The sequence below is a fragment of the Trachypithecus francoisi genome, unplaced genomic scaffold (genome assembly GCF_009764315.1).
Source record: "Trachypithecus francoisi isolate TF-2019V2 unplaced genomic scaffold, Tfra_2.0 Lachesis_group11, whole genome shotgun sequence".
NCBI lineage: Eukaryota > Metazoa > Chordata > Mammalia > Primates > Cercopithecidae > Trachypithecus > Trachypithecus francoisi.
In genome coordinates, this window is record NW_022681456.1 from 55,010,935 (window position 1) to 55,034,756 (window position 23,822).

Genomic DNA, 23,822 nt, shown 5'->3' on the forward strand with positions numbered 1-23,822 from the left:
TTAGTTTTTCAACCCTTCCCTTCTTTCTCCCTCATCCCTCTAGTAGCCCCCGGTATCTATTGTTGCCATCTTTATGTTAACGAGTGCCCGATATTTAGCTCTCATCTATAAGTTAGAATACGTGGTATTTGGTTTTCTGTTCTTATGTTAATTTGCTTAAGATAATGGTCTCCAGCTGCACCCATGTTGCTGCAAAGGACATTATTTATTTCTTTTTATGGCTGTATAGTGTTCTACAATGCATATGTACATATTCTTTATTCAGTTCACCATTTATAGGCACTTAGGTTGATTACATGTCTTTGCTATTGTGAATAGTGCTGTGATGAACATGCACATAGGTATGTCTTTTTGGTAGAATGATTTGTTTTCTTTTGGATGTATACCAGGTAATGGTACTGCTGGATTGAATGGTAGTTCTGTTTTAAGTTCTTTGAGAAATCCACACTGCTTTCTACAGTGGCTGAAATAATTTACGTTCCCACCAACAGTGTATAAGTGTTCCCTTTTCTCTGTAGTGTAGCCAACATTTTTTATTTTTTGACTTTTTAATAATAGCCATTCTGATTGGTGTGAGATGATATCTCATTGTGGTTTTGATTTGCATTTCTCTGATGATTAGTGACCTGGAGCATCATTCATGTTTGTTGGCCAATTGTGTGTCTTATTTTGAAAAGTGTCTGTTCATGGTTTTTGCCCGTTTTTCAATAGGATTATTCATTTTTGGCTTTCTCAGTTATTTGGGTTCGTTATAGATTCTGAATATTAGACCTTTGTTGGATGCATAGTTTGAAAGTATTTTCCTCCATTCTGTAGGTTCTCTGTTTACTCTCTTGATAGTTTATTTTGCTGTGCACAATTTCTTTAGTTATGTTCCACTTGTCAATTTTTATTTTTTTTTGTAATTGCTTTTGAGAACTTAGACATAAATTATTTTCCAAGGCTGATGTCCAGAATGGTGTTTCCTAGGTTTTCTTCTAGGATTCTTATAATTTGAGGACTTACATTTAAATCTTTAATCCATATTGAGTTAATTTTTGTATATGGTGAATAGTAAGGGTCCAGTTTCATGATGCTGCCTATGGCTTACCAGTTATCTCAGCACTACTTATTGAATAGGGAGTCCTTTCATCATTGCTTATTTTTGTTGACTTTGTTAGAGATTGCATAGCTGTAGGTGTGTGGCTTCATTTCAGGGTTCTATATTCTATTCCATTGGTTTATGTGTTTTTGTACCAGGACCATACTGTTTTGGTTACTGTAGCCTTCTTGTATAGTTTGAAGCTGGGTAGCATGATGACTGATTTTGCTCTTTTTGCTTACAATTGCTTTGGCTATTTGGGATCTTTTTTCCTTCCATATGGATTTTAGCATCATTTTTTCCAGTTCTGTGAAAAATGTCATTGATAGCTTGATAGAAATATGTTGAATATGTAGATTGCTTTGGGCATATGGCCATTTTAATGATATTGATTTTTCTAATACAAGAGTATGGAATTTTTTTCCATTTGTTTTTATCATTTATTATTTCTTTCAGTAGTGTTTTGTAGTTCTCCTTGTAGAGGTCTTTCACTTCCTTGGTTAGATGTATTCGTAAGTATTTTTTTTGTGTGTGTGGCTTTTAGAAATGAGATTGCATTCTTGATTTGGTTCTTAGTTTGAATGTTATTGATGTATAGGAATGCTGCTGATTTTTGTACATTGATTCTGCATCCTGAAACCTTCCTAAAATCCTTCATCAGCTCTAATAGCCTTTTGGCAGAGTCCTTAAAGTTTTCTAAGTATAGAATCATATCATCAGTGAAGAGGTAGTTTGACTTCTTCTTTTCCTTTTTGGATGCCTTTTATTTCTTTTGCCTAATTGCTCTGGCTAGCACTTTCAGCACTATGTTGAATAGGAGTGGTAAGAGTAGGTATCCTTGATGGGGAGGTTCCAAGATGGCTGAATAGGAATGGCTCCAGTCTACAGCTCCCAACGTGAGCAATGCAGAAGATGGGTGATTTCTGCATTTCCAACTGAGGTAACGGGTTCATCTCACTGGGGCTTGTCAGACAGTGGGTGCAGCCCATGGAACGTGAGCTGAAGTAGGGCGGGGCATCGCCTCACCAGGGAAGTGCAAGAAGTCAGGGAAGCCATGACAGACAGTACCTGAAAAATCAGAACACTCCTACCCTAACACTGCACTTTTCCAATAGCCTTAGCAAATGGCACACCAGGAGATTATATCCCTTACCTGGATCAGAGGGTCCCATGCCCACGGAGCCTTGCTCATTGCTAGCACAGCAGTCTGAGATCGAACTGCAAGGTGGCAGTGAGGCTGGGGGAGGGGCGTCCACCATTGCTGAGGCTTAAGTAGGTAAACAAAGTAGCCCGGAAGCTTGAACTGGGTGGAGGCCACCACAGAGGCCTGCTTGCCTCTGTAGACTCCATCTCTGGGGGCAGGGCATAGCTGAACAAAAGACAGCAGAAACTTCTGCAGACTTAAACATCCCTGTCTGACAGTTTTGAAGAGAGTAGTGGTTCTCCCAGCAGGGAGTATGAGATCTGAGAATGGACAGACTGTCTCCTCAAGTGGGTCCCTGACCCCCAAGTAGCCTAACTGGGAGACACCTTGCAGTAGGGGCAGACTGACACCTCATACAGCCGGGTGCCCCTCTGAGACGAAGCTTCCAGAGGAAGGATCAGGCAGCAATGTTCTGCAATATTTGCTGTTCTGCAGCCTCTGCTGGTGATCCCCAGGCAAACAGGGTCGGGAGTGGACCTCCAGCAAACTCCAACAGTCCTGCAACTGAGGGTCCTCACTATTAGAAGGAAAACTAACAAACAGAAAGGACATCCACACCAAAACCTCATCTGTACCTCACCATTCATCAAAGACCAAAGGTAGGTAAAACCACAAAGGTGGGGAAAAACCAGAGCAGAAAAGTTGAAAATTATGAAACTCAGAGCACCTCTTCTCCTGCAAAGGAACACAGCTCCTTGTCAGCAATGGAACAAAGCTAAATGGAGAATGACTTTGACAAGCTGAGAGAAGAAAGCTTCAGACGATTGGTAATAAACTTCTCTGAGCTAAAGGGGGATGTTCGAACCCCTCACAAAGGAGCAAAAAACCTTGAGAAAAGATTAGACCAATGGCTAACTAGAATAAACATCATAGAGAAGACCTTAAATGACCTGATAAAACCTTGGCACGAGAACTACATGACGAATGCACAAGCTTCAGTAGCAGATTCAATAAAGTGGAAGAAAGTGTATCAGTGATTGAAGATCAAATGAATGAAATGAAGTGAGAAGTTTAGAGAAAAAAAGAGTAAAAAGAAATAAACAAAGCCTCCAAGAAATATGGGACTATGTGAAAAGACCAAATCTATGTCTGATTGGTGTACCTGAAAATGACGGGGAGAATGGCACCAAGTTGGAAAACACTCTTCCTTATATAATCCAGGAGAACCTCCCCAAACTAGCAAGGCAGGCCAACATTCAAATTCAGGAAATACAAGACACATAATTGTCAGATTCACCGAAGTTGAAATGAAGGAAAAAATAAGGGCAGCCGGAGAGAAAGGTTGGGTTATTCACAAAGGGAAGCCTAACGGACTAACAGCAGATCTTTCCACAGAAACTCTAGAAGCTAGAAGAGAGTGGGGACCAATATTCAACTTTTTTTTTTTTTTTTTTTTTTTTGAGATAGAGTCTGCCCTGTTGCCAAGCCTGCAGTGCAATGGTGTCATCTCGGCTCACTGCAAGCTCCACCTCCCAGGTTCACAGCATTCTCTTGCCTCAGCCTCCCAAGTAGCTGGGACTACAGGCACCCGCTACCACGCACGTCTAATTTTTTGTATTTTTTTTTAGTAGAGATGGGGTTTCACTGTGTTAGCCAGGATAGTCTCGATCTCCTGACCTCAGGTGATCGATCCATCTGCCTCAGCCTCCCAAGTGCTGGGATTACAGGCATGAGCCACCACGCCCAGCCTCAACATTCTTAAAGAAAAGAATTTTCAGTGCAGAATTTCATATCCAGCCAAACTAAGCTTCATAAGTACAGGAGAAATAAAATCTTTTACAGACAGTCAAATGCTGAGAGATTTTGTCACTACCAGGCCTGCCTTTCAAGAGCTCCTGAAGGTAGCACTAAACATGGAAAGGAACAATTGGTCCAGCTACTGCAAAAACATGCCAAAATGTAAAGACCATCGATGCTAGGAAGAAACTGCATAAACTAATGAGCAAAATAACCAGCTAACATCATAATGACAGGATCAAATTCACACATAACAGTATTAACCTTAAATGTAACTGGGTTAAATTCTCCAGTTAAAAGATACAGACTGGCAAATTGGATAAAGAGGCAAGACCCATCAGTGTACTGTATTCAGGAGACCCATCTCACAGGCAGAGATACACATAGGCTCAAAATAAAGGAATGGAGGAAGATCTGCCAAGCAAATGGAAAACAAAAAAAAAGCAGGGGTTGCAATCCTAGTCTCTGATAAAACAGACTTTAAACCAACAAAGATCAAAAGAGACAAGGCCGTTACATAATGGTAAAGGGATTAATCCAACAAGAAGAGGTAACTATCATAGATATATATGCTCCCAATACAGGAGCACCCAGATTCATAAAGCAAGTCCTTAGAGACTTAGACTCCCACACAACAACGAGAGACTTTCACACCACACTGTCAACATTAGACAGATCAATGAGACAGAAAGTTAACAAGGATATCCAGGACTTGAACTCACCTCTACACCAAAGAGACCTAATAGACATCTACAGAACTCTCCACCCAAAATCAACAGAATATACATTCTCAGCACCACATTGCAGTTATTCCAAAACTGACCACATAGTGGGAAGTAAAGCACTCCTCCGCAAATGTAAAAGAACAGAAACTGTAACAAACTGTCTCTCAGACCACAGTGCAATCAAATTAGAACTCAGGATTAAGAAACTCACTCAAAACCACACAACTACATGGAAACTGAACAACTTGCTCCCAGATGACTACTAGGTACATAACAAAATGAAGGCAGAAATAAAGATGTTCTTTGAAACCAATGGGAACAAACACACAACATACCAGGATCCCTGGGCACATTTAAAGCAGTGTGTAGATGGAAATTTATAGCACTAAATGCCCACAAGAAAAAACAGGAAAGATCTAAAAATGACACCCTAACATCACAATTAAAAGGACTAGAGAAGCAAGAGCAAACACATTCAAAAGCTAGCAGAAGGCAAGAAATAACTAAGAGCAGAACTGAAGGAGATAGAGACACAAAAAGCCCTTCAAAAAAATCAATGAATCCAGGAGCTGGTTTTTTGAAAAGATCAACAAAATTGATCGACCGCTAGCAAGACTAATAAAGAAGAAAAGAGAGAAGAATCAAACAGACAGACGAAATAAAAAATGATAAAGCGGATATCACCACCAATCCCACAGAAATACAAACTACCATTAGAGAATACTGTAAACACCTCTATGCAAATAAACTAGAAAATCTAGAAGAAATGGATAAATTCCTGGACACATACACCCTCCCAAGACTAAACCAGGAAGAAGTTAAATCCCTGAATAGACCAATACAAGCTTCTAAAATTGAGGCAATCATTAATAGCCTACTAACCAAAAAAAGTCCAGGACCAGATAGATGGATTCACAGCTGAATTCTACCAGAGGTACAAAGAGAAGCCGGTACCATTCCTTCTGAAACTATTCCAATCAATAGAAAAAGAGGGAATCCTCCCTAACTCATTTTACAAGGCCAGCATCATCCTGATACCAAAGCCTGGCAGAGACACAACAAAAAAAGATAATTTTAGACCAATATCCCTGAACACCATTGATGCAAAAATCCTGAATAAAACACTGGCAAACCAAATCCAGCAGCACATCAAAAAACTTATCCGCCATGATCAAGTTGGCTTCATCCCTGGGATGCAAGGCTGGTTCAACATATGCAAATCAATAAATGGAATCCATCATATAAACAGAGTCAAAGACAAAAACCACATGATTATCTGAATAGATGCAGAAAAGTCCTTCAACAAAATTCAACAGTCTTCTTGCTAAAAACTCTCAATAAACTAGGTATTGATGGGACATATCTCAAAATAATAAGAGCTATTTATGATAAACCCACAGTCAATATCATACTGAATGGGTAAAAGCTGGAAGCATTCCCTTTGAAAACTGGCATAAGACAGGGGTGCCCTCTCTCACCACTCCTATTCAACATAGTGTTGGAAGTTCTGGCCAGGGCAATCAGGCAGGAAAAATAAATAGAGGGTATTCAATTAGGAAAAGAGGAAGTCAAATTATCCCTGTTTGCCAATGACGTGATTGTATATTTAGAAAACCCTATCATCTCAGCCCAAAATCTCCTTAAGCTGATAAGCAACTTCAGCAAATTGTCAGGATACAAAATCAATGTGCAAAAATTACAAGCATTCCTATACATCAATAACAGACAGAGAGCTAAATAATGAGTGAACTCCCTTTCACAATTGCTTCAAAGAGAACGAAATACCTAGGAATCCAACTTATAAGGGATGTGAAGGACCTCTTCAAGGAGAACTACAAACCACTCCTCATCGAAATCAAAGAGGACTCAAACAAATGGAAGAACATTCCATGTTCATAGATAGGAAGAATCAATATCATGAAAATGGCCATACTGCCCAAGGTAATTTATAGATTCAATGCCATCCCCATTAAGCTACCAATGACTTTCTTCACAGAATTGGAAACAACTACTTTAAAGTTCATATGGAACAAAAAAAGAGCCCACATTGCCAAGACAATCCTAAGCCAAAAGAACAAAGCCGGAGGCATCATGCTGCCTGACTTCAAACTATACTACAAGGCTACAGTAACCAAAACAGCATGGTACTGGTACCAAAAAAGAGATATAGACCAATAGAACAGAACAGAGCCCTCAAAAATAATACCACACATCTATAACCATCTGATCTTTGACAAACCTGACAAAAACAAGAAATGGGGAAAGGATTCCCTATTTAATTAATGGTGCTGGGAAAACTGGCTAGCCATAAGTAGAAAGCTGAACTGTATCCCTTCCTTACAACTTATAGAAAAATTAATTCAAGATGGATTAGAGACTTAAATGTTAGACCTAATACCATAAAAACCCTAGAAGAAAACCTAGGCAATACCATTCAGGACATAGGCATGGGCAAGGACTTCATGTCTAAAACACCAAAAGCAATGGCAACAAAAGCCAAAATTGACAAATGGGATCTAATTAAATGAAAGAGCTTCTGCACAGCAAAAGAAACTACCATCAGAGTGAACAGGCAACCTACAGAATGGGAGAAAAATTTTGCAATCTACCCATCTAACAAAGGGCTATTATCCAGAATCTACAAATAACTTAAACAAATTTACAAGAGAAAATCAAACAACCCCATCAAAAAGTCGGCAAAGGATATGAACAGACACTTCTCAAAAGAAGACATTTATGCAGTCAACAGACACATGAAAAAATGCTCATCACCACTGGCCATCAGAGAAATGCAAATCAAAACCACAATGAGATACCATTTCATGCCAGTTAGAATGGCGATCATTAAAACTTCAGGAAGCAACAGGTGCTGGAGAGGATGTGGGGAAATAGGAACACTTTTACACTGTTGGTGGGACTGTAGACTAATTCAACCATTGTGGAAGACAGTGTGACGATTTCTCAAGGATCTAGAACTAGAAATACCATTTGACCCAGCCATCCATTACTGAGTATGTACCCAAAGGATTATAAATCGTGCGATCGTGCTGCTATAAAGACACATGCACACGTATGTTTATTGCGGCACTATTCACAATAGCAAAGACTTGGAACCAACCCAAATGTCCACCAATGATAGACTGTATTAAGAAAATGTGGCAGATATATACCATGGAATACTATGCAGCCATAAAAAAGGATGAGTTCATGTCCTTTGAACGGACATGGATGAATCTGGAAACCATCATTTTGAGCAAACTATCGCAAGGACAGGAAACCAAACACCACATGTTCTCACTCATAGGTGGGAATTGAACAATGAGAACACTTGGACACAGTGTGGGGAACACTGGGGCCTGTCATAGGGTCAGGGGTGTGGGGAGGGAAAGCATTAGGAGATATACTTAATGTAAATGACGAGTTAATGGGTGCAGCACACCAATATGGCACATGTATACATATGTAATAAACCTGCACATTGTGCACATGTACCCTAGAACGTAAAAGTATTATGTATTTTATATATATCTATATCTATCTATCTATATATATATCTCCTTGTCCTGCTCCAATTCTCAAGAGGAATTATTCCAGCTTTTGCACATTCAATATGATGTTCACTTTGGGTTTGTCATAGATGGTTCTTAATATTTTGACATAGATTCCTTTGACGTCTAGCTTCTTCAGGGTTTTTATCATGAAGGGATGTTGGATTTTATCAAAAGCTTTTCTGCATCTATTGAAATGATCATGTGGATTTGTTTTTAATTCTGCTTATATAGTAAATACAATTTATTGATTTGGCTATGTTAAACCAATTTTTCATTCCAGGAATAAAGCCTACTTGATCAGGTGAATTAAGGTTTGGATGTTCTGTTGAATTCAGTTTGCCAGTATTTTGTTGAGGATTTTTGCATCTGTGCAAAAGGGGATATTGGTCTGTATCTTTCTTCTTTTGTTGTGTCTTTGCTAGATTTTTGGTATCAGTTTGATGTTGGTTTTGTCAATTTTTTGAAATAGTTTCAGTAGGATTGGTACTAGCTCTTCTTTGTATCTGGTAGAATTTGGCTGTGAATCCATCTGGAGTGGGGCCCTTTTTGGATAGTGAGTTTGTTTGTTTGTTTGTTTTTGTTTTGTTTTGTTTAAGACAGAGTCTCTCTCTGTCGCCCAGGATGGAGTGCAGTGGCACGATCTGAACTGACTGCAAGCTCTGCCTCCCAAATTCACACCATTCTCCTGCCTCAGCCTCCCGAGTAGCTGGGACTACAGGCGCCCGCCACCACGCCCGGCTAGTTTTTTTTTGTATTTTTAGTAGAGACAGGGTTTCACCATGTTAGATAGGATGGTCTCGATCTCCTGACCTCATGATCTGCCCACCTCAGCCTCCCAAAGTGCTGGGATTACAGGCTTGAATAGTAGGGTTTTTTTTATTACCAGTTCGATTTTGGAACTGAATATTGGGGAAGATCTAAATTATTTATAGGCCTGTTCAATGCGTGGCAACATGGTAGACAAGGGAACAGAAAACTGGGAGTTTGAATAGTTGCTCTTGGTTTATGATATTTACTAACTGGTTAAATTAGACCAAGTACTTCAACTTTGTGCTGAAAGTTCCTTTATCTCTATTAAATAAGTTACTTCCGTAACAATTAACTAATGGTATTATACCTGAGAGAAAGAGGAAATAATTCAATTGTTAAGAAAAACATAAGAAAAAAACTAGAAAAAGTCATTTAAAAGGAGAGTAATTTGGATATAATATTACTTTTACAATGAATTTTTAATAGAATAGTTTTAATTATAACTGAACTATTTATGGTCAGATGTACTAACATTTTGTATATATGACAAGCAATGTTATTATTAAAAATTATTTTAAGCAGCTCATAAGTGAGAAATATAAAGTCATACATTTCTCTACATTCAGGTTTTAAAATTCCAGAAAGGTTTCTCATTGTGATAATACATAGGGTAAATTTATTTGATTTCCATGCATGTATCCATGCAAATCTTAATTGAATTTATGCTCCAGGGTTGTAGTCAAAGATCAATGAAAAAACACTAACCATCTGATCTAAGGCTGTTTTCCGAGGAACACGAAATTAGTCTTTTTGTAGGTTCTTCATTAATGTTTTTTAGAACTGCATTTATCTCTATGGATTTATTTAGTCAAAATTTGTGTTATCTCTGTGAAAAACTCAAACCCCTTCAATTAGACAATTTAATAGTAAAATCATAATTGTTGTTTACAACAACCATTGTGCTTGCTGCATCTTTGTTCAGTGGAGACTAGAGATGTTAAGAATATCAGTGGCTACTCTAAACCCAGGCCATTCTCTAGGACTTGAGGGGGTTCATTCCAGAAATAAACATTATTTGTTACAGTTCATTTCCCTGTTGCTTCTTTAGGGAAATTAATATGACACTTCAATGCGAGGAATGAAAGAGCTGAGTGAATAAAAAACAAATTGCTGCATTTTCAAATGTCACAGTAGAACCATATGGCATCTGACCTAGGAAAAATTCTCCACTAGAATGACTCTTCCTGTCCCCATTCCTTCACTGAGAAATGGCCCCCTGCTGCTCTTACTGGTGCGTAGATAAGAAGTGATTTGGGGCACCCCGAGTGGAATATTTTGCACTGAAAATATACTGAATTTAATTCTACCTTATGCATTTAGAACTGCTGAGTGAATCTTTTTATAATAAGGTTGAGGGGAACAAACAATTAAAAGATAAGAGTGAGAGTTGTGTCAATTTTTTGCAAATTACTTTTAGAAATTATTTCATTATAATATATAATGTTTTACATATGCAAGAAACATTTCCCAGCACTTGATAACCATGTTTTAAAGCTTAGTATTTTATTTGAGTGTGAATTTGAATTTGAATGTGAATACACAAATATGAACATTACCAATTCGTATTTGTGTATTATTTGTGCATGTGAATTTATACCTGTTAATATAATTTATTCTGATTGCAATGTTTTTAGTTTAATAGCAGGGCTTCAATATCCCTATTTTTGAGATGAAGAAACTGAGGCACATAGAAATTAAGAAAATTAGTAAAAGTCAAGCAGTCACTTAATGACTGAGCAAGAACAACAACATCAGTGTCAACAAGAAAAATACATTGTTCACTTACCATGAATAAAGCACTGGGTGTGTTTCTCCATTTCCAGTTTTTATTAAGATGTGGCTACGAGATTTTGGATAACACGTTGCAATATATGCAACATATACAAACATGTGAAACATATGTGATCATGAAAGGCACTAATATCAACCAGGTTTGAATTTGGGTAAGGGTTTTAATAATTCAGTGTCAGAGTTTCTCTACTTACAATGCCTGCCAAGGAACTGTGAAGAGAAAAATGAATGTTTAAAAATGGTGAAAAATTTCCTGGAAAACACATAATATAGTATTTTATAACTATATTATTTTTTTCTATAAGAGGACCATAAAACCAAATATTTTATAAAAGTATTGCCTTTCATTTTCCCACCTTCAAAGCTAGATTGTACCATGATGTTATTTGATGTTCAGTGAACTGCAAGGTGTGCTGAAAAGAATGGATCTTGACAGCCTTTTCAACTTCTATTGCCTCCTTTTTTTTCTGTCACGTGTACTTACCTATATTAGCTTTTAAGGACCTCCCTTCTTTGCTGTTGTGCTCTGCATTTTATTGATGAATTTGTAATATGGCTTAGACTACTAAGAATTACAAAATTGATTAGGATTTCTAAAAATGTTCCTCTCATCTCTGGTTGTCTGATGTGATGCTTTGAGGCCAGGAACAAAAGCAGAATGAAGGATGCTAGCAAAGGAGAAAGCAGAGGTGAGAGCCTTGGTGGAACTACACCCTCCCTCTGGACTTTTTATTTTAGAGATAATTTAACCCTTTATTTTTAAAGCAAATTGACTTTAAGTTTCTCTTGACTTCAAATAATAGTTAACTAAATAATATAGTGGATAAGCTAATTTAGAGAGTATTTAGTGGATTACTTCAGTAGTTACAACTTGTATTGATTATTATATTAATTTGCCTTTATAACATAGCATGATGTGAGAATTATATTTGCATTGCCTCAAACTTTTATTTATCTCTTCTGCACTGTGTGTAAGTTCCAAGAAGTTAAATAATGGTGTTTGCTTTATAGTCAATAACCCTACACCTATTACAGTTTGTGGTACTAAGTAGGTATTCCCTAACATTTCATAAGAAGAAAAGAAGAAATAAGAGAGGAAGGAAGAATAGGGGGTGGGGTGGAAATCAGTCCACCATTGTTCCTAACTCAGAGACAGGGAGTAAGTACAGTAGATTAAATTATTGTGAATACTTTAAAAATACAATAAAAATTGTACAAACAGCCCAAAGAATATCTATTATGATTCTTTTAAATGTCACCATGGAATGCACTTTTTAAATAAAAATAAAAGGATCACAGAATGATAATACAAGATAAAAGTCGTTTTGAAATTTTACTCAACCTGAACATGTAAGACATAAACTCACTCTTTCAGTTTGTCTAATATGTAGTAAGTACAAATTACAAATACTGCATTCAACATTAAAAGCTGTATCTGATTTAGGATGACCTTATTAACAATTACTACAAATTTCACAACTGTCAGAACAAGTAGAACTAGATTCTTAAAATTCAGATTCAGTATTTTGAAGTATTCTATTTTAATTTACCTTTTTCCTTGCACATCAACTAAAAACAGGCAGTTCTATCATCACTTATCTACAGGTGATCCTTGAAATAACATTCATCTAAATAACTTAGGATAAATATAGTTTTAACTTGATCTACAACAATTCCCTGCAAAGAAAGCGTACTTCAAACACCTAATGGCTTGAATGTGAACACTTCATTAACATATGTTCAAATCTTATTTTCTCAAGTGAGATGAGAACCCTTTGGGAATGTTTTGACAGTTGCTATGATAGAAGATTTAAGTCCATTCTTATCAAAACTGCTAAGTGCTTTAACTGTTTTGATTTCTCTAAAGTATGACCACTGTCAGATGTAGTATTAGCTTGAATATATTATGAAATAAAAGTGCTAGTTTAATGAATACCTGCCTAAAGGTATGTTTCTTTCAAGATTCTTATAAGGCTTAATATTTTACGCTTTTAAGGGAAATCACAATTATCTTGGCACTTTAAATATACTTTTTGTCAGGACTCTCAGCCCAAGCCAAGCCATCGCATCCCCTGTGACTTGCACATATACGCCCAGATGGCCTGAAGTAACTGAAGAATCACAAAAGAAGTGCAAATGCCCTGCCCGCCTTAACTGATGACATTCCACCACAAAAGTGAAAATGGCCGGTCCTTGCCTTAAGCGATGACATTATCTTGTGAAATTCCTTTTCCTGGCTCAAAAAGCTCCCCCACTGAGCACCTTGTGACCACCCCCCACACCTGTCCCAAAGAGAACAACCCCCCTTTGACTGTAATTTTCCTTTACCTACCCAAATCCCATAAAACGGCCCCACCCTTATCTCCCTTCGCTGACTCTCTTTTCAGACTCAGCCCGCCTGCACCCAGGTGATTAACAAGCTTTATTGCTCACACAAAGCCTGTTTGGTGGTCTCTTCACGTGGACGCGTATGACACTTTTAATTTTCTATCTCTTGTTTACAAACAGATTATTCTGATGCATTGAGTGCTTATTTTAATCTTTGTAATAGAAGAAATAGGAAACTTGGTATGTATGTCAGAAATCTATCATCCTAACATTAGCTATACATTTATAATGTATTAAATTTTATATAACTAAGTACTTCTTAAAGAATTGATGGTTATGAGTGATACATTTTGACTAACAATCCTCCTTTGGCCATCCAGTCTTATTTTGCAGATCAAAGCAGACATGTGTGAGAAGAGGTATGCATGTGATTACACAAAATGTCTGCCTTATTAAAATGTTGCATTCCATAGTGAATAAAGAGGCCGGGAAAAGTTACCGCAAGAATAGGGTTAAATCAACACACACTGAGCTTCTGTTCTGGATACATTAAGCTTTGGTTCCTTTAGGACCTTACTTAAAACACTAACCTGGAATGTTATTTGCTTTTAAAATATCTGAAGGTTACTATTAGGTTGGTGTGAAAGTTATTGTGGTTTTTGCCATATAAAACTTTTGAGATATATTAGCGTCTAAGAGGGTCATTGATTACATTCTATAGATCAGTGCTTTCCCATATAATTTTCCCCAATGATGGAAATATTCTGTATTTTTCAGTACTATAGCCATTTGTCACATATGGACATTAAGCACCTAGAACGTGACTAGTTTGGTGGAGGAGCTAAATTTTTATTTAATTCTTTAATTAAATTTAAATAGCCACATGTGCCTAGTGGCAACTGGAATGGACAACAAACACTGACAACGAAGTCCCAGTCTTTGGAGCCAAATATCATTCTCATTCTCTCTCACCTTCTATCTCTAATTTTTCCTTTCTTGCTTTCTTTAGTTTTTTACACTAAAAATTTTATAGAGCGATTTGATGTGTAGTTAGCACTGTTATCCATTGGAACAGGACACAGTAAATCCAAGTTTTGTTTTTCTGGTCATTCAAACAAAATCTAGATTTTGTTTATATGATCATTTAAAATCTAGTTGGGAGTTAAAAATCATAAACACACATTCATGCACATACACACACATATATATGTAATGCCCAGACCCACGATGACCCAAAAGCAACCACCAGAGTCCAGAGACAAAGCCAAGCAGCAGGGATCACTTTATTTCGAGTTCGAACTTGGTTCCCTCCAGCTAGGTATCCGATCCTAGGGAGAGACCCCGAGCTCGGTGTTCAGCCGTCTTTTGTAGTCAGACACAAACAAGTTACAGCAAGTTACAGAGTCACTGGGAATTTTTACAGTTGTAGGTTTACAATTGGCTGACATTTAAAGTTAAACATTAGTCAGTTGTTCATTGGTTCCCGCCCTTTGACCAAACCAGAAACGGCCGCTTGCCCTGCTAGGGACTTTCCAGATAACCTTGTTGTTTTAGCATTAAGGGGAGTTTCCTGACTTTTCTGACCTCTGATATTCAGTATTTTTCCACTCTTCATTCCCCCCTCTCTCTAGTATCTTGAGAGCCAGTCTTGGGTCTTATATGTCTGACTTGGAAGTCTCGGTGAGTACAGGTTGGTACTGGGCTCTCAGGACCATAAGCTGTACAGTGTTGAGTCTTTCTTTTACAAAGTTTGTTAATCTGTTTATTATACATGGTCCTATAGTGAGTAAGAGAAGTATACTTATGAATGGTCCTATGAGGGGCACTAGAAGGGAGTACATGGAGGAATTCCACCAGCTGTTGGCCGCAGAGGTGAATTGTTGTTTCTGCAATTCTAGGCTGAGTTTATGTAGTTGTTGAACTCGCGTTTCTACGAGCCCAGATTCATTTATGTAGAAACAACAATCTTCTCTGAGGAAAAGACAGGTCCCTCCTTTTTCGGCCATTAACAGGTCTAGTGCACGGCAGTTTTGTAAAGTAACTTGGGCAAGGGAAGTCAATTGTCTCTGTAATGAGGCAAGGGATTCGGCGGAAGCTTCCATAGCTGTGGAGAATTGATGAGAGAGTTTTGCAGTGCTGATAAGGGAGTGACCTAAAGCTCCCCCAGCTAGTCCTGCAGCAACTAAGGACATGGTGAGTGAGACTCCGGCTACTGGGGGAGGAATATAGCTCATTTTGGTCTAGGGAAAGGGTCGGAGTCCCAACTGGAAAATTCTGCAGGGGTGCGCAAGGTTAGTTGGGGGACTAGCGTGACAGGGAGACACAGTAGGGTTATAGTGGCCTGAGTGGAAAGGTTCTTATATAGGGTCCCGTTGCACCAGAAGAAAGAACCGGGAGGGGCAAAGAGGGTTGAGTTGGGAGTGGAAGTTGTATTACAGAGGGTAGTGCCGGCATTTGAATAACAAAAGGAAACTTGTGTCTGTCCAGGGTTTAGGAACAAGGGGACGTCAGGGATTGGGGGTGGTATGTGGCTATTGTTAGGGTTTAGGCTGAGAGAAGCGTTAGACGGGCCTGGAAGTGGAACTGCAGTTAACGGTGGTCACCCTAGAGCCGCGCAGAAGAAGCATGCAGAGAGATTGCCTAGGCCAGTGGCGTTTACGATTTCTAACCCTTCTCTTAATAGGGATAACCAGGAAAAGGGGCAGGTAGGAGCTAAAGTTGAAAGCTGGACATTTAATTCCCTTTCCTGGTTCTGTATAGCCGCGTGTAGGGTGGTCTGGATCTGAACAAGGGAACGCCAGAGAAAGAGATGGCTACTAGGCCAGGTAGTTCCTGAAGTCAAGTACATAGCCCCTTTTTGCTGGGAAGTCCAGCGGGAGTCCCAGGGGTCCCAGATAACCCAGGTGTAGCCTGATGTGGTTTCAAAGAAATTGTGTGACTGCCACGTTTGACTGGATAGGGACTCAGAAGTTTTTAAGATTTTTTTTTTTTTTTTTTTTTTTTTTCACTCAGGCCTCAGAATGAGGGTGCTTTATTGGAAGCTATTCTGACATCACTTTCCAGACTGTCTCACTGTCTTGGGACCAGGCATGGGAGGCAGGGGTGGGAATCTTCTTGTGATTGTGGGTGGTGGCTGGAGGAGTGGAGTGGTGGGAGGCGGCTCAGTCGCGGGCACTCCTGCGACTGGCGGATGCGGTCCGGATGGAATAAGCCTTCAGGAGCCCAGGACCCGCACTGCTGGAGAAGCTCAGGGCATTGCTGCCCATGGTTCCCCCGAGGGTCAGCCCAATGCCACCGCCACTGCTACTGCCACCAGTGGAATTCATCACAGAGATATTCACGGCTCCCACTCCATCTCCAGCCAACCGGCTCTCCTCGCCCTCCAGCAGCTTGCGGTAGGTGGCGATCTCGATGTCCAGGGCCAGCTTCACGCTCATGAGTTCCTGGTACTCACGCAGCTGCCGCACCATATCCTGCTTGGCCCGCTGCAGGGCGGCTTCCAGCTCCTCCTGCTTGGCACGAGCATCCTTGAGTGCCAGCTCCCCACGCTCCTCAGCCTCAGCAATGGCGGCCTCCAACTTGGCACGCTGGTTCTTAATGTTGTTGATCTCAGCCTGCAGCCTCTGGATGGCCCGGTTCATCTCTGAAATCTCGTTCCGGGTATTCCGGAGGTCGTCCCCATGCTTCCCAGCTTGGGCCTGGAGGGTCTCAAACTTGGTCTGGTACCAGGCCTCAGCCTCAGCCCGGCTGCATTTGGCCATCTCCTCATACTGCGCCTTGACCTCAGCGATGATGCCGTCCAGGTCCAGGGAGCGACTGTTGTCCATGGACAGCACCACAGATGTGTCGGAGATCTGGGACTGCAGCTCTGTCAACTCCGTCTCATTGAGGGTCCTGAGGAAGTTGATCTCATCATTCAGGGCATCCACCTTGGCCTCCAGCTCCACCTTGCTCATGTAGGCAGCATCCACATCCTTCTTCAGCACCACAAACTCATTCTCAGCAGCTGTGCGGCGGTTAATTTCATCTTCGTACTTATTCTTGAAGTCCTCCACCACATCCTGCATGCTCCGCAGCTCCGCCTCCAGGCGGCCCCCATCCACCTGCAGTGCCTCAAGCTGACCCCGAAGGCCAGCAATCTGGGCCTCAAAGATGTCTGGGAGGCGGCTGCTCTTGGCCGACTTCTGCTCCTGCAGCAGCGTCCACTTGGTCTCCAGCAGCTTGTTCTGCTGCTCCAGAAACCGCACCTTGTCGATGAAGGAGGCAAACTTGTTGTTGAGGGTCTTGATCTGCTCGCGCTCCTCCTGGCGCACCCGCTGGAGGGAGGGGTCGGCGTCCAGCCGCAGCGGGGCCAGCAGGCTCTGGTTGATGGTGACCTCGCGGATGCCGGCGCCCACCGGGCCCCCATAGGCGGAGCGCACGGCCACGCGCGGCCGCGAGGCGCCCAAGCCGTAGAGGCTGCTGCTGCCAAGGCCGCCGGGGCGCGCGGAGCTCAGGCGCACCTGGGCGCCGCGGCCCGTAAAGGCGGCTGAGCGGGAGGTGAATACCGGGGAGCTGAAGTGATGGACATGGTGGCTGGGCCGGGATGGACCTAGCGGCGGGCTAGGAGGAGCGCGCACTCGCTCAGTTTTTAAGATTTTAACGGTGTGGACTTTGCAGGACCTATATGGACAGCCGACACTTTGTTCTACCCATGAGTTATTACAATAAGAGAGTGTTTGGTCAAAGAGGAAACAAATTGCGGGTGCTGCTTTTCCTGGCTGGTGTTTAAAATCAGTGAAATTTAGATGGATGGGAGTGCTACAACCCCCCAGGGGACAGTCAGCAGTGCCTAATACATAGCCCTTTTGTTCTGTCTGAGCATAATTGGTCCAGTTCTCAGTCAGGAAGAAACGCCAAGCGAAAGGGGATGTTGCCGGGTTCGCCTGGGTCTCCCCACAAGGGATCCATAAAAGTAGAAGAGTTATAAAGGAGGTAGGTGTCATAGTTACAATTTAGGTTGCTGACGGCGTAGAACAAGTTTTAGAGGGTTTTCTTTGGTCTGGTCAACTGTCCAGGTTGCTGCCTCTCCCGTCGAGGATGTAACAAGGTCCGAGAGCGGGTCTATAGGCTTGGCGTGGGTGTGATGAATCCAGGCGGCGATGCCTTCCACTTTGAGGGCCGTAGGCGTAGTCAGGATCACCTGGAATGGTCCTTTCCACCGGGGTTCTAGGGTTTCTTATCGATGGCGCTTGACGAGGACCCAGTCTCCCGGTTTGTATTGATGTGGAATGGGTGGAGGCCCAGCTTCATATAGTTCTTTTAGCTTGGGCCAGACTTCCTCATGAACTCTCTGTAGGGCTTGTAAGGAGAACAAAAGTTCAAGACCATTATCTGTGTCAGCTTTGAGGAGATTGTCTTTAAGGTTAGGGAGGATAGGGGGTGGTTTGCCACACATTGTTTCATAAGGGGTAAGTCCTAGTTTATAAGGAGAGTTACGTGCCCGGAACAGAGCGCAGGGGAGGAGGACTACCCAGTTAGCGCCAGTCTCCATGGTCAATTTAGTTAGGGTCTCTTTTAATGTTCTATTCATTCTTTCTACCTGACCTGAGCTTTGGGGTCAATAAGCACAATGTAGTTTCCAATAAGCCCCAAGGATGGAAGCCAGTCCCTGACTTACCTTTGCGGTGAAGGCTGGCCCATTATCCGACCCTATCATGACTGGAAAGCTGTACCTGGGCAGGATTTCTTCTAGGATCTTTTTGGCCACAATCTGTGTAGTTTCTTTTTTTGTCGGAAAAGCTTCTGCCCATCCTGAGAATGTATCTATAAAAACTAGTAAATATTTGTATCCATATTTTCCTGGCTTTATTTCAGTAAAGTGAATTTCCCAATATATCCCAGGTCTATCTCCCCTGTGTCTTTTTCCCGTGGTCTGGGTCCCGTGACTGGCGTTATTGAGTTGACATACTACACAGTTTTTAACCGTGGCGTCTACTTTTTCAGGGGCGTTTTTAATTTTTAGTCCAGCGTGTTGAATCAAATCTAACATCCGCCGCGGGCCCAGGTGAGTGCTTCGGTGGATTTGTGTTATTACTCGCTGCCCCAACCTGTCCGGGAGAATGGTATTGTTGTTAGAATCTTTCCACCACTGATTACTGACCTGTGTTCCGGGGAGTTTACTCATCCACTGGAGGTCTTCTTCTGAGTATTCTGGGTGAAAGGGCAATTCTCTGGGCCCGGGATCAGGCAGCTGGAGGGTCAGCAGCTGAGGAGTGGTTTTAGCCACGTCTTTTGCAGTCTGGTTAGCCAGGTTGTTTCCTCGAGTGACTGGGTTAGTGGCTTTTTGATGTCCTGGACAGTGGACGATAGCCAGCTTTTTGGGTTCCCAAAGGGCAGCCAGAAGATTTAAGATTTCTTCTTTATTTTTAATGTCTTTTCCTTCAGCTGTGAGAAGCCCCCTCTCTCTGTATATAGCCCCATGTATGTGGGCAGTGGCAAATGCATACCGGCTGTCAGTATATACTGTCAGTTTACGGTCTTTGCCTAGTTTCAGGGCTTGTGCCAAGGCTATTAACTCAGCCTTTTGAGCCGATGTTCCTGGAGGTAAAGGCTCAGCCCAAACTATCTCAGTCTCTGAGGTTACCGCCGCCCCCGCATACCTCTGTCCTTGGTGAACGAAGCTGCTTTCGTCAGTGAACCAGGTGAGGTCTGCATCTGGTAGCAGTCGGTCCTGGAGGCCTTCTCTGACTCCATGTACCTGGGCTAGTATTTCAGCACAGTTGTGGAGTGGCTTACTTAAGTCTGGGTCTGGCAGCAATGATGCTGGGTTTAGGGTTGTCGGGGGCTTAAATGTTATTCTGAGGGGGTTTAGTAACAGCCCTTGATAATGGGTAAGCCGAGCATTGCTGAGCCATCGGTCAGGGGGTTGTCGGAGGATGCCTTCGACAGCATGAGGGGTGGTGACTTGTAATTCTTGGCCCATGGCCAGTTTGTTAGCGTCTTTGACCATCAGGGCCATTGCAGCAATCATCCGGAGGCAAGGAGGCCATCCTGCAGCTACCGGGTCCAGTCTCTTTGAGAGGTATGCAACCGGTCTGCGCCAGGGACCTAAATTTTGAGTTAATACTGCTTTCGCTATGCCCCGGCTTTCGTCCACGTATAAGTGGAAAGGCTTAGAGACATCCGGAAGACCCAGCGTGGGGGCCGAGAGCAGAGCAGTTTTGATTTGCTGGAAAGCTTGCTCAGCCTCTTCAGTCCAACTGAAGGGCTGCTGCTCTTTGGTAGCCTGATAGAGGGGTTTTGTCAGTTCAGCGAAGCCAGGTATCCAGAGTCTGCAGAACCCTGCAGATCCCAGGAACTCTCTTACCTGTCGTGTTGACTGTGGTCTGGGGATCTGTAGGACAGTTTCTTTTCGAGCATTTGTTAGCCAGCGCTGTCCCCCTCTAAGTAGATACCCCAAGTAGGTTACCTCTGGCCTGCAGATCTGGGCCTTTTTAGCTGAGGCTCGATAACCCAGGTTTCCCAAGGTTTTCAGGAAGTCTTTGGTTCCTTGGATGCAGGCCTCTGGGGACGTTGCCGCTATTAAGAGATCATCAACATACTGCAAGAGAGTTATACGGGGGTGTTGGTGTTGGTACTCACCCAAGTCTTCGTGGAGGGCTTCATCAAACAGAGTTGGGGAGTTTTTGAATCCTTGTGGCAGTCTGGTCCACGTCAGTTGGCCACTTATGCCTCTCTCAGAGTCTGTCCACTCAAAGGCAAAAATTTCCTGGCTTTTAGGGGCTAAAGGCAGGCTTAAAAAAGCATCTTTTAGGTCTAGAACAGTATACCATTGATTTTCAGGACTCAAGGTACTCAGGAGGGTGTATGGATTTGGCACCGTCTGGTGTATGTCCATTACCCTTTTATTGACTTCTCTTAAGTCTTGTACCGGCCTATATTCTTTACTGCTGGGTTTTTGTATTGGTAGCAGCGGAGTGTTCCATGGTGAGTGGCAGGGGCGTAGGACTCCATGATCTAGGAGTCGGCGGATGTGTGGTATAGTACCCTCTTTGGCTTCCAGGGCCATTGGGTATTGGCGCATGTGAACAGGGTCCATCCCGGGCTTAAGCTCAACAAAAATGGCGGGACGGTGCTTTGCTAGCCCTAGCCCTCCTGTTTCTGCCCAAGCCTCCAGGAAGTTCTGGAGCCAGGAGTCTATATTTTGGTTAGGAGGCGTTAACTCCTGGTGAAGCCGGTACTCATCCTCTAGAGTTGCGGTAAGAACAGATAGTGGCCTGTTTTGGGAGTCAGTCACTTTGGGCCCTTCTGGTTGAAAATGGATTTGTGCCCCCATTTTTGTCAACAGATCTCTCCCAACAGGGGACAAGGACTGTCAGGGATGACCAGGAAGCTACGGGACACTTTCCCGGTTCCCAAGTTTACTGCTCTCTGGGTTGTCCATGGATATTTCTTGGTTCCTGTGGCCCCTTGAACCCAGGAGGAGCTGGAAGATAACTTTCCATAGGGCTTGACTAAGACCGAATGTTGTGCCCCGGTATCCACCAGGAACTGGACCAGGGACCCCTCCACTTGTAAAGTTACCCTAGGTTTGGGGAGGGGATCTGAACCCCGTCTCCCCTAGTCTGTATCTTGGGTAACTAGTATCGGCATAGATTTGGGCTGCCACTGTCCTTGGCCTGGCTGACGCTGTTTCTTTTTGGGGCAGTCTTTTATCCAGTGACCAATTTCTTTACAGTATGCACATTGGTCTTTACTTAGATTGCGCCTAGGGGCACACGTGGATTGGGTGCTTCCTGGCGGTGGTTGCTCTTTTTGAATGACCGCCACCAGGACTTTGGTCATTTTCTCAGTGGCCCTAATTTGTCTTTCCTCTGGAGCATCTCTGTTGTTGTAAACTCTCTGTGCTATGCGAAGGAGGTCCTGGACCTGTTTTCCCTCCAAATCTTCTAATTTTTGTCGCTTTTTAAAAATATCTGGGGCCACCTGGTTGACAAAGGACATAACGACTGCTGCCCAATTTTCAGGTGCCTCTGGATCTATAGGTGTATACTGTCTAAAGGCTGCCATTAGTCTTTCTAGATAAACAGCGGGGCTTTCTGTTTTTCCCTGTAAAACAGAATATACCTTAGCCAAATTAGTGGGCTTGTTAGCTGCAGCCCAGAGACCTGCCATTAGAGTCTGGCGATAAACAAGTAGCTTTCCCCTACCTTCTGCTGTATTGTAGTCCCACGTTGGCCTGGTCAAGGGAAATGCTGCATTAATGAGGTCGGTGTTTGCAGTCGGTTGACTGTCATCTCCAGGAACCAACTTTCTAGCCTCTACCTGGATTCTCTCCTGTTCCTCCGTTGTGAACAGAATGCGGAGGAGCTGTTGGTAGTCATCCCAGGTGGGTTGATGAGTGAACATGACACTATCTAGAAGGGCTGTTAGGTCCTTGGGGTTATCAGAGAACCGGGCATTCTGAGTCTTCCAGTTGTACAGGTCACTGGTAGAGAATGGCCAATACTGGAGTCTAGGGTTACCTGTGTCATCGGGGGGTCCTATTTCCCTTAAGGGGAGCACTACAGTGGAATCGGGAACTCGTGGAGTTGCCTCACGCTGGACACGCCCACACGTTCGCCCTGCTGGCCCTCCCGAGCCATGTTCACTTTCAGTTTCTCCTGGCACCACGCCCACTTCTCAGCCCTCATGGCTTCCTGAGAGTGCGGCCGGTTGGGCTTGGGCATGGGGTCCGGGAGGGGGAGGATAAGGTGGGGGTTCCAAGGATGCGAGGTCCTGGCTGTCAGGCAACACAGGGGCAAGGGGGCAGTTGGAGTTTTGGTCTTTTGGTGGTCCCAGTTGGTTGTGCAACTAGGGTTTTACAGGGTTCAGAGGTCAGCAGAAAGGGAGCTAGCCACGGGGACGGATTTTCCACCAGATCTTGCCAGACTAAAATGTAGGGGATCTGATCTGGGTGTCCTGAACGACCTGGCAGGAAAACCCTTGATTTTACCTGGAGGATAATGGGGAGGCAAAAAGTTCCCTTGGCTGGCCAGCCTACGCCAAAGGTGGGCCACTCAGAGCGGCAGAGGGTTATTAATTTTCCCTTTTTAAGTTCTATACTGAGATCATGTCCCCTTGCTCTCACATCTTTAAAATTATTGACAAGTAGAGAAAGTGGTGTGGTCTGGGAGTTGCCCATTCCAAGGAAGTCCTGTTGATAGAAGATGGGTGGTAAGTGATATTAGTACCTGGTACAGGACTGGCTCCGAAGCTCCTGTAAATCAAGATAAATTAGTAAGGGGCGAGCAACAGATAACTTCCAACAACCAAGATATATTGATCGCTAGCGCGTCTTGGGCTTAGGACCTGACCAGAAGCAGATGGGCCACAGAATACAGAGCCCCAGATGAGTACCGGAGGACATCTCCCACCGGCCTCCACTGACTGTCCTATAGCGCGTCCGCCAGGACTAGATCAGTCTCATATACAGACCCCGCGGGATTATTCAGAGGCAGACAGACAACATATAAACAGAGCCGGCTTACTCACTTTTGTGATGACCCGTTGGCCTGGGGTCTGGTGGGCTTAGGGGCAATCCCGGACGAGCCCCCAAGATGTAATGCCCAGAC

At 42.8% G+C, this 23,822-nt stretch overlaps 2 protein-coding genes across 2 annotated transcripts; both read right to left on the minus strand.

Moving 5' to 3' along the window:
- Positions 1 to 16,206: 16,206 nt before the first annotated feature.
- On the minus strand, positions 16,207 to 17,853 carry LOC117089699 (keratin, type II cytoskeletal 7-like). Its single transcript, XM_033221183.1, has one exon. The coding sequence runs from the start codon at positions 17,292 to 17,294 to the stop codon at positions 16,389 to 16,391; it is 906 nt and encodes a 301-aa protein (XP_033077074.1). The 5' UTR covers positions 17,295 to 17,853; the 3' UTR covers positions 16,207 to 16,388.
- A 193-nt stretch (positions 17,854 to 18,046) lies between these two features.
- Positions 18,047 to 20,451, minus strand: LOC117089698. Its single transcript, XM_033221182.1, has 2 exons — positions 18,887 to 20,451; positions 18,047 to 18,567 (listed from the first exon to the last, which is right to left on the minus strand). The coding sequence occupies exons 1-2, from the start codon at positions 20,237 to 20,239 to the stop codon at positions 18,529 to 18,531; spliced, it is 1,392 nt and encodes a 463-aa protein (XP_033077073.1). The 5' UTR covers positions 20,240 to 20,451; the 3' UTR covers positions 18,047 to 18,528.
- Between the last annotated feature and the right edge of the window lie 3,371 nt (positions 20,452 to 23,822).

Coding starts and splice junctions, on each gene's coding strand:
- LOC117089698 (XM_033221182.1), bottom strand. CDS start 20,239: ATGATTGCTGCAATGGCCCTGATGGTCAAAGACGCTAACAAACTGGCC. Junction 18,568..18,886: donor GGCCAGCCTTCACCGCAAAG/GTAAGTCAGGGA, acceptor TCTCCTTACAAG/CCCTACAGAGAGTTCATGAG.
- LOC117089699 (XM_033221183.1), bottom strand. CDS start 17,294: ATGCAGGATGTGGTGGAGGACTTCAAGAATAAGTACGAAGATGAAATT.